Below are 18,953 nucleotides of genomic sequence, written 5' to 3'. Positions count from 1 at the left end.
TTGATCATAGTGTGCATCAACAAGCAGCTACATTCCACTGAATCCTGTCCACTTAAATAATGCCTTCACAAATGTATGACAGCTGAATTCAAAATTATTAAGACAGTCAGTCAGTTTCTATTAGACATCTGGAAATAATGTAATGATACCAACAAATTTTATAGTAAATTTTATAGTTCACTTTTGCCTTGCCTTGCATCTTACAAAGGCAAATAATCAGCATATAAGCAACAGCTGTCAAAGAGGTCAATACAACAATACGACACACATACGCACTACGGAATCTAAATAGGTGCCCAGCAATTTTGCTAATTTGACTTTGCTTGTTTTCCAGAAGGTCAAAGTAGATTGAAATGATCAATTCTTATTTTTACCCTTGCGCTGGAACAACCCACATCAATTACCTTCACCTTCACCTCTTTGCTTTACCTTTACTGGCTGACATTCTCAGCAGTGAAAGCACAAAACTGAACCTCTGACTCCTTCCCCTAGGATCTAATGATGACCCATTACTGAAACTGAATCCACTACACTGTTGGGTTTTCCCTGTTGCAGTACGCAGGGTTTGATAGTTGAGCTTGTTGGGTTGGAGGAACTCTAGGCGCTTGGGGCTACCCATGAGGAGTACCCTATGGAGCGTGCCCGTTTCACGTCTGTGTTCTTTGGAAGCGCAGTCTGTCCATCCACAGGCCTGATTTTTGAACCTGCAGTCAGAGTCCCCTTGTGCCATACCTGAGAGGCAGGGCCATGCCGATGGGAGTGTTTGGTAATTTGAAAGATTGAAATTGAAATGTGTGTTGATTTTGCTAACACTAAGCTGAAGCATCTGTTTAAGATGTCATTTGTATCGCTGCATAACAGTTATGTGATGCATCGTGGGTTAGAATCCCAGATAACAGGGCTGGCTCACTTTGATGTGCCAAACACACACACACAAAAATACGCACAACCCCCCAGAAAAAAAATGTCTGTGTTCAGTGTGAGAGTTGTGCTATAATGGGTTTTATCTTTTATCTGAACCTGTCCACTAGCACTCTTAGTACGTTATGACTAGAAGACCGATGACATGCTCAAGGGGTTGCAAAACCATCTCCAGCTTTTCTCTATGGGATCGGAAGCGCCTGTCCTAAGTGAAGACAGGAGGAACACTCCTCGAAGTGATCTGGAGGATGAGCCGCAAGTCAGCTGTGTGCATATGCCGCTGGGAACCAGTGGCATCCCAAACTCAGCCGCTCCACTGGCCTAAATCCCCCTGTTATCTTACATGATGTCCTCTGTGGCAGCCAGAATAAAGGTTGGGTTAGGCTATGAATCCTCTCCACTTCTTTTTCTATCGCATTGTTTTTTTCTGCTTGTATGTTTTAGTGAGCTGCTTTGAATAAGCCCATCTGCCAATTTACTAAATGAACTTAACCACATAGTTATCTTCTTCAGAACTATCTACACCTCCCTGAGTTTTTCCCACATTTAATGCTTGGAGATGGAATATTTACAAAAATATTGTCTGTTTATTGCAGCTGTGACATGAAAGGGGGACGAGTTTCATAACATCCCCTGACTAAATGGCATTTTGGGAGATGTTCAAAGAGCCAGAGGGGAGATCTGCATGCGCTCGCGCTAAACGTTTCCCTTGGGCAGGCTGCTTTTCACGCCACCACTTTGCAGGATGGCAGAGTTTATTTCCGAGCGTCCGTGTGCCTAATCCCTGCCCACCTGCCGCCACCAGCCAGGCACAGAGATGCAGAATGGGCTGGCGACGGAGGTGGAAGTGCCGCTCCTATGCAGACTCCCCTGCACCTCCCAGCCAGAGTGATTGATGACCACCCGTTCGTTTTTTTTCCCGAGCCGCGCCTGCGTTCGCGGCATTTAAATGCCGCCTTTGAAATGGCCTGCGAGTTCCTCAAGCGAGGGAGTTTGGATCAACCGCTTGAAGCGGGTCGGGCCTGTCTGGAACTCAGAGAGGCAGTGACCCCTGAGAATTGCCTCGCCACCCAGAGCATTGTGATCAGCTGTTTGAAGGCCCCCGGCCGTAGCTGCGCTGCGGCGTCAGGCTAATTGTTTTGTCTTGACAGTTTACCCCGCATGGGATCATTGCGAAAAAAGGGAACATATAAAATAGGCTTATGGATGGGACGGCAAGCTAAGCTGTTCCTTTTCTCAGGTCACAAGGGACGTGCTGTTGGTGGGTCTGCAGTTGGCCTTGGTACAGGCGGATGCCCTGCTACTGTAATACACGGTTAGTCACAACATGACGCCCTCTGCTGCCATCCTGCCTTTTGTGATGGCATTTACTTGTATATGTTTATTTGTGCAGTATGAGGTAAGATTGGTTGGTACTGCCTCTTTCCAGATTAGTCAGGTGGACGAGGCAGATATTTCTAGTGCTTTTAGACGGCAGCTTTTTTTTTTTTTTGCAGCTCCACATCTGGTCGCAGTAGGAGCGACGTGCGTGCGGTGTTAAAGTGGAATTTTTCATCAGTCGGGAATGGAGGAGTGTGGTGGAGGGTGGGTGGTGGGGGTGGATTAAGATACGGTTTGTTTTGCTGTCAACTGGGGCATCAGGTTTAGAGGCTGCCTGAGCGTGTTTTCATGCTGTTCTGTTGAAATCACACAGGCTGGCTGTTGTGCTGCATGATCCAGCGCTTGGCTTCTCCGAGAGGCGCTCCTGTCCCCTGCTAAACCGTTAGCATTTCTCTTTGACTCACACCGCACCCTGCTGTTTCTGCTGCTTGAGTGTTAGGGGGGGATCTGTCTGGGCTTGAAGCAAGCTGGATGATGTAGAGGGGTTGTTTTTTTTTTTTTTTTATTCCACAGCTCACTGAGTCATGAGAGCACCTGTGAATTCTGCCTCGTATCACCAGAGAGCAGTGGGTTTTTGTCCTATGTGCAGCGCACATAGCGCACAGCTTTGGTCCAAAATGTGAGTGTAAAGTGTTGTCCCCATGGATGAATGGCTCGTTTCTTTCATATCCCGTGATTGCACAGTTTGGGCTTTGAGTGCAGCTCAAAAATGCAGTGATTTACTAGTATGTGTGTTTTTGTGTGTTCCCCAGTGATCAGACCTGTGCAAGATAGGAGAAGGAACACCGAGTGTGCCTCGAGTACCCAAAATACTCCACTGTAGCGATGCAGGACATGAGTTGTGTGCTTGTTTTGGGCCTGTCACCAGACATTTCCGAGCACTTCGCCAGCCGAGAGGCCGCTGCCGGCTGAAGGCAGGATATAGGTCAGGCCGCTTCAGAATAGCCGCAAAAGCGCGGGGGAATGGAAGCAACCCTGTAAATGTGTGACGGGTAACTCCGTGTGACGGGTAACTCCGTGTGACGGGTAACTCCGTGTGACGGGTAAGTCTGTGTGACTGTCACACTCCCCCTCCCCTACCTTCCTGGCTGTGCTCTGTGATACTGTCTTTAACCCTTGACTGGGCTCTAATATCTCAGTCTGGTCATGTGATGGGTTTTGCATGCAAGTTGAAAGCAAGTTTAAAGTGCAGCAAGACACTCACGTAAACCGATGGATTGATTTAGTAAGTCGAAAAATAATGAGCGCAAAGCTGTTTGGCTCTGGCTCCGGCTGGGAAGAGACTTGGACATGATTATGACTACCACCAAAAGCAATGGCACGGAGCGATAGTACAGACACGTATATATGTACATGTAGGATTTTCCCAATAATACTTTTTTCAATCTATTGAAACAGCACTAAAATATTGTTTCCTTAAACTGCCAACAGTCATTTAGGCTTTGCCTCTTAATTGTATTCAACAAAACACATGCATTTATTTATTTAATGTTCTGCATTTGACTTCCAATGACTGACTGTGTTTATCCTAATCCTGCTGTCTAATAACCGATATGTATGTATTTCTTTCCAGCCAAGACTGTAGAAGACGTGTGAACATTTGAAGCTCAGATGGAAGTAGCCACAAATGCCAGGAGACATAATCAGCTTATCAGAGCCAGTAAGACTTTGCACTCTCCGTCGAATGTCCGACGTAGCAGGAGGACTACGTACACAGAAATTAGGCTGCACTAAGTGGGACATAAGGGTAGGATTGATTATGGAGCCATCTGTTCACCATTCATTGAACTGATACTGCCATCCAGTGGAAATGGGGTGAACTTGGGCCAAGCTTGCGAGTCTGTCATACATAATAGATGTCATTCGTTCTGTCCGCACGCTCCCAGTTATCTCAGTTGGAGATTCATCTGTATGTCTGATTTGTTTTCGGGAGATGCGGCTCTGGCCCGTCCACTGGAGGAGTAAAGACTCAGAGAGGCTGGCATTACAGCAGGAGTTCCTCCACTCCTGGAACTCCTCACCCCAGGATTGGAGTTCTGCCACTGGGGTAAGCGCCCATCCCGTGGACATTCACACCAACTGTCCCCCCCTGCCATCAGCACTACCACTACCACTCATAGCAAACGAGAGAGACTAGCTGCGGTGTTGCTTGGTGACTCGCAGTGCTTGCAGGTGGGCAGTAAGGCATCGAAGGCGAAGCAGACGGTCCGGCGGAGGTTGCTGGCCAGGTCGTTTCCAGGGCAGGCGGCTCCCCCAGATAGGGTCGGATATGAAACGGGAAGGCGGCCTGCGAGCGGAGGAGCGACAGAGGTGCGCTAACGGAGCTGGGAGCGTGCAAAACACATTCTCATTTAATGTGTTTCTACCAAGGCCATTAGGGCTGTGACATTTCTTAGCTTTCATTGTGAGGCTTTCAGTGTGAGCGATAGTGTTGAAGAGGAGCACTTGGGGGTGGGTGGTAGAAGAGGAGTGATGGGGTGGGGGTGGGGTGGGGGGTTGAGGATCTGCAGAAATAAAATGTTTTTCTTTTGCCCACCAATTTGAATGTTGTTAATTTCTCACCTTGCATGATCGAGTTGAATAAACGTGTCTGTGTTTTGCTTTTCTCTCTTCATCTTTTCACATGGTTAAAATGCTGTGATCTGTTCTCACCTTTCACCTGTCAGCCACCTCAAAATCTGCACATGCCGAGGAATACCAAATGAGTGCATCGAAAGAGAGTCATTTTCAACTCGCTGAGGCATTTGTGTTTCTCAATGAGATCCACTGTCGTCTTCAAAACCACAGACGTTTCCCTTGGGTTTTTGGATGCACTGAAATGAGCAAAGCCCTGCTTCCCTTCCACTGTTTTGGCCCAGATGTTGAGACATTTCATGCAGCTCCTGAGTTCTTGTTAACTCCTCTTTGTTGATATGCTAATGTGCCAGGAGAGCTAGGCTGCAGCAGACAGTTAAGCCGGCAGGCAGGGTTGGCCGTCAGCTTTCTGCTGTCATTTCTAGCCTTCTGCGGGAGCTTCAGTCTGCAGTGACATCACGGCTACAGCACACGCTAACTCATCAGTATTCCGCTGGTAAGAATCTCTCTCTCTCTCTCTCTCTCTCTCTCTCTCTCGCTTTCCTCTCACTTCCTTTTCTCGCATCTCCCTCCTTCCTTCCCCGACGAAGATCCATTGCCGTTTCTGCACCGCGGCGGCACCCGGACCCTTTGACTCACTCCATCCTGACTGTCGTTCGGCTTTGATGCCAATCATTTGTTTTATGTGGTCAAACAGTGGCGGTGAAGGGAGAATATTGACAGAGCGGAGGGACGGTAAAGGTAGTGATAAAGGCTCGCTCGGAGCCTACCCAGGATGAATGGAGCACTCTTTGCCACACCGACTTTACTGCCCTTATCAGAGCCCTACAGGCACACCTGATAGGCACCCCCATCCCATCCCCTCGCGTTCTGAAGGGCGCTGTCTGCTTTTTTCCGGGGGGCCTCCACGGCAGCGTCTCCATGGCTAATTGTATCCTGCAAGAGGCCGGCATCGCAAGCCCCGCGTGATTTAAGTACTTCTAAAGCACCAAGTCAACAAAGCGGTTCTGGCCTTGCGCAGTGACCATGGCGCTCAGGGTCATTGTACGCGTGTTGGGAGCCAGGCGGGGGGAGGGGGGCCTTAATGGCGGCCTTGTGACACTGAATATGTAGAAAAGAGTCACCTTGATCACACCACACCAAGCACAGGGCTGCTAGAGGAAACTGCAGTACTGGGGGGCGGCAGGAGGGAGAAGTCTTTACCAGCATTCACCGCTGCGCTCTGGGAGATGTGAAGGGGGTTTGAGGGGGGGTCAGGGTCAGGGGATTGTCCTCTTCACAGTGCTGGAAAGCATATTTTGTGCATTCTGCTTCCCACACTCTTTGTCACTTCCAGGAAAACTCCACATGATGTGTTTTAAATAAACAGCGCATTTAGAGGAAGGAACTGTTGAAATATTGCAGTCTCCAACTCAATGATTAGGATCAGTGTTTTGTGACTCGCATTTTGGTTTAAGGTGTCTTGCTCTGCCCTCTGTAGGTCAGAGAGGATGAGCAAACAAAACAATGTGTTCTTCCTTTTCATCACAGGTGCACTGGGGCAAATAATATTTTCCTTTCAGTTCAGATATGATCACAAATGAGAAGCTACAGAAAATTTCTCTTTGCAACTTTACGAGAAATTTCATCTCAAAAATACTTTATTGCACTTATTTCTCCGCATGCGTTTATTGCACTCTGTGACCTCTCTGGTGACCTATCTTGCTCAATGGCCAATCACGAGGAGGTGCCGGTCATCTGGGCTTGGCAAAGAGGCTTGATCGGGGCTTGTGGAATTGTACTGTCACTAGATGGATTGACTCATTCTCTCCGTGCACTGGGACCCCTAACAACTACTTGTCTCTCTCTGATTATATCTCAGCCAACAGATTATTGAGCTAGAGACTCCAGGTTTGACCTTGGCGAAGCATAGTGGAGCAGCTCTCCTTCTAGATCTGCAGTTTACCTTTTCTCTTTTCACCTGAGAGGAGTGAATGCTTTTGGAGTTTAACCCTTTTAAGAATGAAATGTCCCCCTCCCACTTCTTTCTACACATGATTGTGGAGGTTTTCTTTACCGTTTTTCTTTACCACTAAAAGTATTATATATATATATATATATATATATATATATATATATATATATATATATATATATATATATATATATATATATATATACACTTTCAGCTGTCTGAATCTCCAAGTTGGTTCCTCAGCTGATGAAGGACTCGCTGAAACTACACTATAATTTTAAATATTATATTATATTCAGCTGGCATCTACTTCTTTTATGTGCTCTAGTTTGTTTCCTTGACAATGGTCGTCTTATAGCCAAGCATCTCAAGTATCATATCAACTGGTTGGGCTCAGTGATGGTCAGAGTAGTGACCATAGTGCTGCATTCACATCTTCCAGAAGCCCCTCAGGTACTTCACTTGGTTTTAGTAGTCTGCTACGGCTTGGTACTCTGTGCAGCTTCGCCATGATTTGTTGGTTGCACATTCACAGTGCGAATCTCTTGTTCCACCACATCCCAAAGGTGAAATATTGGATTGAGGTCTGATGACTGTGGAGGCCATTTGAATACAGTGAACCCATCCTCTTCAAAAAAACAGTTTGAGATGATTTGACCTTTGTGACATTGCACGTTATCCTGCTGAAAGTAGCTATCTGAAGATGAGTACACTGTGGTCATAAAGAGATGAACACAGTCAACACAATACTCAGGTAGGCTATGGTATTTAAATTACACTCAATTGATATTCCCCAAACTATTACTACACCACCACCAGCCTGAACCGTTGATACAAGGCAGGATAGATCCATGCTTTCATGTTGTTTACACCAAATTCTGACCCTACCATCTGAATGTCACAGTAGAAATCAAAACTCATCAGGCCAGGCATTTTTCCAATCTTCTATTGTGCAATTTTTTGAGCCTGTGTGAATTGTAGCCTCGGTTGTCTGTTCTTAGCTGACAGGAGTGGTACACAGTGTGGTCTTCTGCTGCTACAGCCCATCTGCTTCAAGGTTTGACATGTTGTGCCTTCAGAGATGCTCTTTTGCATACCTCACTTGTAACAAGCAGTTATTTGAATTACTGTTGCCTTTCTGTCAGCTAAAACCAGTCTGGCCGTTCTCCTCTGACCTCTAGCATCAACAAGGCATTTCTGCCTAGAAAACTCACTTGATATTTTCTCTTTTTTGGACCATTCTCTGTAAACCCTAGAGATGGTTGTGTGTGAAAATCCCAGCAGATGAGCAGTTTCTTTTTTTCCCAACAGTTTCTAAAGTACTAGCACCAACAACCATGCCACATTCAGAGTTACTTAAATCACCTTTTCCCCCATTCTGATCCTCAATTTGAACTTCAGCAGGTTGTCTCAACAATTTCTACATGACTAAATAAACTGAGCTGTTGCCATGTGATTGGCCAATTAGATATTTGCGGTAATGAACAGTTAAACTGATGTATCTAATAAAGTGACCAGTGTGTGTGTGTGTGTGTGTGTGTGTGTGTGTGTGTGTGTATATATATATATATATATATTCTTTTGGTGGGCTGGCAACTTGGGCCCAGACAGCACTTGGGGAGTATTAAATGGGTTTCAAGTGGCTCAGCGCATTGGGAAAAGGAAGCATATTGCAGGCAGGTTGCCTCTTCCGTACTTTGGAATTGCATCAGTTAGGTGTAGAAGTCTGAAGCAGTGTGGCGTGTGCGTGTGCCGGTCAGGGCTCCAGCCGCATTCCGCCACTGTAAACGGTTTGAACCCCCATCTGTGCCCTGTCTGAAATTACCTTCACCTGCAGAATGCTTGCCGAATAAGAGATCTGTTACAAAGGAAGAAATATGTTTGCACAACACCAGAGGCTACACGACTAAAAATACAACTAGTCTCCTAGGTGACTAAGCAAAGTTTTCTCTCTCTCAGAGACACAAGCCTTTGACTTTCATTTTCAGATGACTCACCTTTTTTTTCAGTTGTGAAGGTGTGGAAATAAATATAGCACTCATATATTCTTTCTCAATTTCTTAGCCTGTCCTATTTTGGCTGCGGGATTCTTTTTAGATATTATATTTATAGTTGTATTGCTTATTGTGGTGGTGTTTTTGTTTGTTGTCCTTTTTTTCCAGTGTGGCAGTAACCATGGAAACGTGCAATTAAATGAGGGAGTGAAACAGCAGCCAGGGCCGTGTGCACTCTGAGCCAGTATAGCGTGTGTGTGTGTGTGCGCGTGTGTGTGTGTGTGTGTGTGTGTGTGCGTGTGTGTGTGTGCGTGCTCATTGGATGGAATCCTTTCACGCTCCATCTCACTCAGTAATGCGCTTTATGAATTTTGAGGCAAACATTTAGCAGTGTCCCCCCCCCCCCCACCCCATCCCTGTGTTCTTTTCTTCCTGTAGTAAATGTATGGAGCTGCATGTACGTGATGACAAATATTATTGTGTAGCTGTTGCCCCAGCATGTGTGTATGTAGCCATGTCCAGTCAATGGGGGGGGGGAACTGAGAAAAGATGTGGATGCTGGCTAAATATTTCATGAAGGTTGTTTATGATAGAGTTTGTATAACACACTATATACATAATTGAAGAGTGCATTATTGAAGTTGCTTTAACACTTTCAGCAACTGTGTTCATGACAGTTGGAGGAGGAAATTTGTTCACAAAATTGTTGTGTGGGGTATTAAAAACAGCCACTTTTTTTCTGGAATCTCCTGGGCTTCCCTCCAGTTCACAGCCTCAACCACAGTTCACAGCCTCATTTGACATCTCGTTCTAATGCAGGTTATTTGAGCAGGGTTGAGCCGTTCTAGTAAAAGGCTAATAAACTCCATGGCGGGTAATCAGTGCTTGGAGCAGATGAACAGGAATCAGGGGATCGAGCAGAGCAGGCTGCACGACTCAGGTGGGCAGATGAGGAGGAGCAAGAAGACAAAGGCATTTGCACAGCAGCATGTGCCGGTGCAGGAGAACATGTCTGCAATCCTCCTAGATGACCTGCTGCCTGGCCCCAGATCCACCCACGGTGCTCTCTCTCACCCTCCGACTCGCTCGCTCCCTCTCGCTTCACCTTCTCCCATCTCCCCCTTACATCGGTCCATCCTTCCGTCCATCCCTCTCTGCCTCTCTATCTTACTGGCCGTAGACACAAAGACCATCTCGCTAATCTCCTTGCACTGCTCAATAGGAAATGGCTGCTTTACAGGGCCCTAATGAGCCATTTACGCCCACAACATGGCAGCTTGGAGATCTGCAAATCTCCCATCAATCAATACCATACACAGCGTTCTATGGGGTAGCCTGTGGCATTTTTAATTAGAAACATGGAAGAAATATATGAAACATGTTTTGCTAGAGACGAGCCGGTGGGCAAGCATGGGAGATACAGCTCCAAATGCTGTATCGATTTGGTACAATTTTATAAGTGTTATAAGGCGCCATTTTGACAGATGAAGTTTTGTATTGCTTACAGGTAACACTATTAAGGAATGCGGGATTTGCTAAAGGCAGATTTAACGGGAATGGAAGGAGGTCAGGTGTGAAGCTCCATGTTGGCCTGGCTGCGTTCCTCACTCAGTGAGTTTCTTTTTTCCAATGACAAGTAATATCCAGCGGCTGCACCCCGGCAGGCCAGTCAAGGAAAAGGCAGCGTCAAACCACAGGAAGTGGTGATTACATGCCATGCCTGAGACACCCCACCCCTGCCCCCATATATCACCTGCATATGTTTTAGCAAAATTATACAAGCACGGCCACAAGGCGCGACGCTGCACTCTTCGCCACAGCGACCCCCTCGCTTCATTAACTTACACCACCGAGTATTGGTGCAATTAGGTAAGCATTTGTCCGCTACATATTACAATCTTAGTACCATGCAGCTTCGATGAACCTTGCTCCTGGATATGGGAGGGGCTGTTGAACTTGGACGCTTTGTTATGGATCAGATATGAGATTAAATTTTGCTCTAGTGTGCGGAAAGTCACTTCCATTAGTCATCTCCTTCAGTTAAGAGGCCAAGGTAAAGAAGTGGCTGGCTTCCTCTCCACAGGCATGCTACGCCACTGTTAAGTGCCTCAAAGTTGCACTCTGCAAATAAGATGATTAGCTGCAACCAGAATAGAGGAAGACAGACGAGTAATAAATGAGCGCAATAACCAAAAACCGGATGAGATTATAGTAAGATAATGGTCTGGTAAGCTATTTCAAAATTGCATTGCTGTTCATATTTGAATATATATTGAGTTTCCTTATTCCCTATAATCACTCTATTGACCTATTTTTCACTGCACACTAGAAAGGCATAGACCACCAAATTGTAAGAAAAGGTGGCCTAGGTTATTATCACTATCAGGTCAATTTGGTCATTCAACAGCATTTCCTGTTTGGGCAGAGGAAGTAATTATGAGCACACTGGATAAATAAAAGCCACAGATTTAAACAGCTACGCAGGCAATAAAAGAGTGGAACAGACTGCACACCAAGCTCCCTGTAGGGAGAGACACCCTGGGAGCTGGTTTACGGGTCACTGTACATCACCGGTTTGATCACCTTGACTGCTGGGCTGCCTCGCCTCTCCACACCTCACCATCCTACCACCCCTCCGCCTCTCCACACCTCACCATCCTACCACCCCTCCGCCTCTCCACACCTCACCATCCTACCACCCCTCTGCCCCTCCACACCTCACCATCCTACCACCCCTCCACCCCTCCACACCTCACCATCCTACCACCACTCCGCCCCTCCACACCTCACCATCCTATCGCCCCTCCACACCTCACCATCCTACCACCCCTCCGCCCCTCCACACCTCACCATCCTACCACCCCTCCGCCCCTCCACACCTCACCATCCTACCACCCCTCCGCCCCTCCACACCTCACCATCCTATCACCCCTCCGCCCCTCCACACCTCACCATCCTACCACCCCTCCGCCCCTCCACACCTCACCATCCTACCACCCCTCCGCCCCTCCACACCTCACCATCCTACCACCCCTCCGCCCCTCCACACCTCACCATCCTACCACCCCTCCGCCCCTCCACACCTCACCATCCTATCACCCCTCCGCCCCTCCACACCTCACCATCCTACCACCCCTCCGCCCCTCCACACCTCACCATCCTACCGCCCCTCCACACCTCACCATCCTACCACCCCTCCGCCCCTCCACACCTGATCCTGGGAGCCAGGACATCAAAGCAGCGAAGCTGTCATCCATAATAAGAACAAATCAAAAAGACAAATAAGAGAAAAAAAGCCTCTGCTTTGACGTCTCCCCTGCACTGTGCTCTGCCCGATTTAATGCAGTCTTATCAGGATTGCATTAGCAACGACATATTCAATAATGGCTATTTCGAAAGGCTTCTGATGCTCTTTTAAATCCAGATTCTATCGGCTTATCGCGCCAATTGCCCTTGACGCACTCCTCGATGCAATATACAGCATGCCCAACGCGTGCCTTTGTTTCAGCTGTGCACCATGAAACGCACAACTACACGTGAGAGTCCTGTGATGTAATCGTCAGTCATAGTGTGGGATCGTGTGCACAGGAAACTGATTAAAAGAACGACAAGAACACGCCAATGGGAAAAACAGCCGAGAAATGAGGCCTAGGGAAGATGCCACAGCATTTTTCTGTTCATAAAAAATGGGAAAGCAATAATCCCATTAGTGACCGGGCTGGCAGGAAGATGACACTGAGGAAGCAAATGGCATGGTGCCAATTTTAATCTGGGTAAACTTATAGGGGTGCAACTGGGGAGACCCGGACGAATGGTAACCCATTACGGAGATTGTGTTCCAGGCTCATAAATAAACTTAAATGTTCGCAGGGTGGGATCTCTAATCCACTGTATGTGTCATCTGTGCATGTCCTCTTCCTGTTCCTTTGCTCCCATTTACATCGTGACATGTCGTATGCCACCACTCTACACCCCAAGGGTTGCCCTATTTTGTAATGCGTGATATGGGGGACCAGCGACCCTGAGGGAGAGTGTGCTGCAAGCCTAATGGACATCTAAAACATATGTCTTTGTATTACCATCAAAACATTTCCTTCAGTAAATGTGCACTGTAAATCTGCATATAAATATTGTTAATTATTAAGTATTCCAGATACATGTATGGAATTTACTCCATATGATCTGTCTTTTATTGTGCCAAATGTGAGGTGTTTGCCAAGCTTGTCATATTTGGTGGCAAACCTGTGTGGATTATTTTAGATTTCCGGTGACCCTGCTGAATTAGGAATTAGGCATAACGGTGAAGAGACCAACCTTAATTTAAACACCACACGCATAAAAATACCCTAATAAACACTGAACTGCACTAAGAAATCGGAATGTCAGCCCAGGAAGGAATACATATTAAACGCCATGTCTCACGGCACTTCAAACCAGCAGGGATGTAGTTACACAGAGGTCACAGATGAGAAGTCCTTTACTGCCCGGGCCGGGTGCCGCTCTGTGCGGCTGCTGCTAGCCCAATTTATGTAGACTGTCACCAGGATTTTTGCGGTAGTGACTGCTATCGCACTGATCTACGCAAGCCTGTCTTTTCTTGAAATAAAAAAGGGTGGGGGTTCTGTCATGCGGTTGTCAGGTGTCAAGGACCTTGCTGTCAACTAAAACCTTTCCAGTTTTCAACCCCGCGTCGGCGGCCGGTCGGTGTCCGCGTGAGGCCCCGCGCTAATCTCCTCACTTGTGATTGCTAAGAGGCATGACACGGGACGGTGGACCCCGGATGCTGCGTTTCAGCAAGGCACGAGGGTGCAGTCAGAGACCTCAAAGCAGAGACTGATAAGACACCCCATACCCTGCGACAGCACTACGCAGAACTAGTTTAGGAGAAGGATACAAATAACAGATGGGACAATTGTATGCATTTCAATTACGTTTAATGTTTAATAGTGGATTTCTCATGCCTATACAATTTACTCTCTATTGGAATATTAATTGATATAGCAGTTCCTTTAATGCAACGGGTTTGCATACATGAATAAATAGACACCGGGACAGTTGCGCACCGGAGAATATCAACAGCCGTATTACTTACTGAGGAGGGTGCGGTGCCTGCACTTCCGAAAAACACGAGTTTAAGCAGCTAAAAGTCAATAATTGTAATATATAGCAACAGAAACAGCTCCTAGAATTAATAATATAGGACAAATTTAGGACAAAGCGCGCTTTATCGACTCATTTGCTGTTGTACAAACGAGCATGAGTATTAGTCGCGTGCATCGTACCTTCGTGGCAAAGTCGGAGTCCAAGGTGGGCGCGTGAATGAGAACACGGGGGTGACGACGGCACCGGAACTGGACAGGCGCACAGAGTGACAGATGCGGTCATTTACATTGGCAGCACGTGGATACAGTCCACCGACTACCGCTCGCTCCGTATCTTTTGCCTGCTCTGCCACTCTCCGCGCGCAATCGGTCTTACCTCCGCTGAGGAACAGGAGGCACTTTTTTCCTCGCTTTCCCGCTGCCCGACCACAATGAAATCTTGGCAGCTAATTGCAGTCGTGGGAGATGCCCTTCAGGTAAGACACACGGGCAGGGGAGAAAGAAACGGGCGCTTTCGTTAGAGGAGGAATGTGAACGCGACTGTGGGATGTTTTCAGTGTGCCGTCGTTAAATCTTCAACCGACACGTTTTCTTCTCTTTCGACTGTCGCTTGAACCTTTTTTGCAACACCAGAGGTTAGTGTTAACGCGCCACCGGCTTGGTTGTTCTTTGCATTGTGATGCACGCCTGCGGAGGCTTGTACGGTGAGGAATGTCATTTCTGGAATGGGTTGGAAGTGGCGTTCTCGCGGACTTCACGGAGCCAGGTGCTCTTTGCATGGCATGTGCTCGGTTCGCTGTCACAAATAGGTAAAGGCATGCTTTTAGGGGACCCGCTGGATTGTCCATGTTCCATGCCATATGTTTGGTAATTGTTGAAATTTTCAGGGGAAATATACCAACGGCTAAAATATTACTATCTATTCCAAAGTTATTTTTTCTCGCATGTTTTGGCGTTAATGATGAAGGAGAGCAAGGACCGATGCTCCGGAATCGATTGTGTTACGTGATACTGGTGCGGTTGAAGACTTAGGCATTTGGCGTATGTGCCACTTTATTTCCGTCATTTAAACACGGACATAATTGTAACTGGGAAGTTCTACATTTTTGGTCAGCGTTAACATATTAGTCGAGTTGTCTGACAAAGAACACTGCGATGCTTTGTTTTCACGCGGGTGTTTCAGATGGGAAAGTAATTATGTTCAGTTTTGTAATGAAAGACCCACTAGTAGTGAAACAATGCTATTAAGCGAATTGTATGTGAAAGTTTCGGAAGGTCGAGAGGGTTTGTGTACCTTAATGCATGATATGCATTAGAAAGATATTGCACACAGAAGAAGGAGGGCGAACAGGAAAAAGCCCTGTCACCTATACATCATCCATGTTAGACATTTTTGGTGCATGTGCCATGGTACATTAGGGGGCTTTCAGTCATTCACAGTAAACATAACATGTTTATTTGAAGGTGAAGTCATGTAAATTGAGACTTGGAAGTGGAAGTTGTCATTTAAATGTTCTGATGTGGCAGCTCTCTCTTGCTTTCATGTATAATGATCTAATATCTAGCTGAAGGCTTTTCCCCTAATACTATTAGTACAATTAAGCATTACCAGTGTTTGCAACTATGTATTCTGGTCCCCTACAATTAATTTGTTTGGGATCTCCTCCTTAACTTGAGGAAATTATTTGTGCCAATGGTATGGTGTGTATTTGATGCCAACATTTGTGTAAAGAATTGTAATTGTTCTGTGCTTTTAAAGCCGTTTCCAGAATGGGGTCCCTAGCCTGCAGCCTCCAGTATACAACAATAACAACACTTCACACAAAGTATTTAGTCTTTATGAAAATGAAACCTGGTTATGTAGTCATTACATTGTGGTCAGTATCTTATTTCAGGGTAGCAAACATGAAAGAGCTTCACTCATAATAACGAGTTTTTCAGATAGTGGACTGCAAGGTATGGGATGCCAATCCTCTCTTTGCAGAAAGGCCTCGCAGCAATGTTTAGCTCCATCCCTAATGTAATGTACCTGGCCATCCAATTAATGCTCTGCTAAAAGTATATTTTAGCCGGATGTGTTAGATTATAGCTGGAACTAAACTCTTTGAGAGTAGATCTCTAAGATCAAGACAGGCAACTACAATGTGGGGTGAACCTTTTTGCTTTTATGTGCTGAAGAAAACTTCATAGAGGTTCCGTAAAGGCCAATCAAGCAACCAATCTTACTGGCTTTAAAGAGTAAATCTAGCCATCAATACCTCAGAATCTCAGTGTTGAATTAATAGTGATGAAGTAACACCTGCAGTATTGGATTAAAACCTGCAATGGTAAATTAACATCTGCAGTGTTAACACCTACCATGTTCACTGAGGTTTGATACAAATAAATACTAAGTGTTTATTCATAACTGGGGACTTATTAAACAGATGAGTTTAATGGAAGGGCAGGGATATTAGGATATGTGGGTGTCTGACATTTAAGACATTGGTGTAGAATCAATTCTTTGATGTCTGTGTCCTGTGCTTATGGATGTGACATACTTTACTGTTGTATCACTAATGAGGTTCATTACACACCATGAATTTTGGGGATATTCTTTTCATTGCATGGTTTTCTAGTCATTTAGATAGGCAAAGTGATTTGCATATTTAAATGTTTACATATAGAACCCTAGCAAGTACTCTTTCACAGCTTCCCTTTAGAAGTGCAAGCTGAGATCGGGGCTCCATGAAATCTAGAGGAAGCTATTCCAGAGGATGTTCTGATGTATTGTATCAGTTCCAGATTTCTGCCAGATCTATTTTAAATCCACTAATAACGTCTCTGCTCACAGTGCGCTTAGCCCCAACTAAGCTCAAGCCATCCCATTGTCACTGAAAGACACTAATGTGCAGTTTTAATTGTTCCAACAATTTTTTTTTCCGGGTGCATAAAAATAGAGTTACTGCAGTGAGGGAATGCAAATACCTTTCAATGATTCATAAAATACTAAAGTAATAGATATTGATTTAGATTAGTCATAGCTCATATAGTATATAAACTGTAGAACCTACAATTGGACCTGCTAATTCTGCTCATTTATATTTTATACTTTACATATTGTCATTTCCTCATAGTGGTTGCTCTGTTACACTAGTCAGTACCAAGAGCTTAGAAAGGTCATCCTGTGATGACTATGAAGTCTTGTTCCAGGTTCTACGCTTTGAGCACCAGTGTGTTTTAGCAGTGAGGAAGAACCTCAATTATGGCCTATTCATGTTGACAGCTGACTTCAGTTGGTAGGGGTGAACAGTGCTTTTTGGGGTCCATCATTCTATTTTTTTTCCCATTTTTTGACATGCCTGCCTAGTAATCAACAAAAGCTCCATCTTCCATTCATAAACCAATGTTTCTCACCACCCCCTCCGCCCCAAAAATCCAAAAAAACAAATAAACACACACACACACACACACACACACACACACACAAAATAAAAACACAGCTGAGCCCAGTGATGCCCTTTCAAAATGCCATTGGGGCTTTACAACAAACCGAGCCTGAATCACCATGGCAGTGACACAATGCCAATAAATGGCAGAAAATATGCTAAGATTCATGTTATAGCTGTATACCCAGAAAGCCTGACTGTATCGTTTTCCACCCGAATTTAGTACAGGACTGCAAGACGTTGAAACCTTTACAATGTTTTCATAGGAGAATTTGGAGACAATCCCGCAAAAGAATAAAGGTTTGCATACACAGGCCAGATGGTGTTAAATGTTTCAGCAGGAGCTAAATTACTGTGGAGAATGACCATTTGTATTCAGTTACAAATCAATGAAGTGTGTTCGCAGAGGAAAAAGTGGTAAAAACAACCCCAAACGTATAATCTTCCTGATGCAGCTAGCTCACAGGCACGTAGCTTTCTGTCCTGGCCCCAGTCTGAAGTGTTGGTAATATTGCATATGAAGTTGATGACACACATTCATTGGAATGTGCGAGCATGAATCTTCGCCGAGTGTGTAGCTAAAAAACTCATGAGTGTTGTTTTGTAAACACAGGCTTTTGAACTTGATATTTGGCCAGCTGCGAAGATAACCATTGGACATAGAATAGTAATGACTGGTTGATTTGACTTTTAGATTTGACTTTGCTTGATGTGTAAAGAACATTCATCTCAACTTTCTGGTTCAGTGGGCTTGGTACACATAATTCTCTGACTGTTAATATGTTGTAGTCATTTTTTCCCCCTTGTCTGAAACTTTTATGCTTTATTGGCTTGACATTTATATGTCTCAGTATAGGGTATTTGTCATTACTGGATCAATCAAGTTGTATGAGAATTCCATCAATGGCTGAACCTGCTTAACTAGTATGGCAAATTGTAGATAACATGTCAGATTTCTTTAGCTCTATGAAACTGAAGGCCCTTCATGTACTGCCACCTAATTTTAATATCAATAAGAATCTGATGAATATTGTAATAGCACTTTTGGGCCTTATCCAGTCAGATTCTTGTACAGCCCACATAAAAAACCATATTGTGGCATTCTACACCTTGAAATTCTACAGAGAACAGAGTAATGGTACCCATTTTACTCATTGACTCAATATTTAGGGCAGCAATTACTTGAAATTGTAGGTTATTTCATTGCACTAGGATTATATGTGCCAGGAAGGAATGGTACTGAGAGGAACACAGTGCAGCATGTCCTGATTAGATAAGGCCAGATTTTGACACTCTTGATGGGGATTAATTGTACAGAGAGCTTTGTTTATATATGACACCTGAGCAATTGTCTTTTTACATTTTTTGGTGGGGGCGGGGGGTTGTCAAGTTTTGTGTGTATCACAATGAGAGGGTGTCTAATAAACTTGTTTTTAATAATGAGATAAATGTTTGGATAAACGTTTGCACACTAAATGCTTGGTGATTTTTTCACTGGAGTCCAAGGGTTCATTTGGAGACAGAGAGGTACTATGCTCAAAAACTGGCTGCAGGAAAGAGTATAATTTAAATTTACCTTTGTTTCAAGCCTGGGCCAGGA

At 45.2% G+C, this 18,953-nt stretch overlaps 1 protein-coding gene across 2 annotated transcripts in view; it reads left to right on the top strand.

The window, feature by feature from the left end:
- Positions 1-14,252: 14,252 nt before the first annotated feature.
- The window catches only part of rbfox1 (RNA binding fox-1 homolog 1), a 182,934-nt gene continuing 178,233 nt past the window's right edge, over positions 14,253-18,953 (top strand). The window contains exon 1 of one of the 2 annotated variants that reach the window (XM_035523560.1): positions 14,253-14,401. In XM_035523560.1, coding sequence (XP_035379453.1) covers positions 14,357-14,401 — 45 coding nt within the window. In that variant the 5' untranslated portion in view covers positions 14,253-14,356. Of the gene's footprint in view, positions 14,402-14,512; positions 14,561-18,953 lie in introns of those variants that run through there. The other variant, XM_035523568.1, reaches the window with a different exon arrangement.

This window comes from Electrophorus electricus, chromosome 1, assembly GCF_013358815.1.
Source record: "Electrophorus electricus isolate fEleEle1 chromosome 1, fEleEle1.pri, whole genome shotgun sequence".
Classification (NCBI taxonomy): Eukaryota; Metazoa; Chordata; class Actinopteri; order Gymnotiformes; family Gymnotidae; genus Electrophorus; species Electrophorus electricus.
The sequence above is the reverse complement of the archived record's forward strand: the minus strand, read 5'-3'. Positions and strand labels throughout refer to the sequence as shown.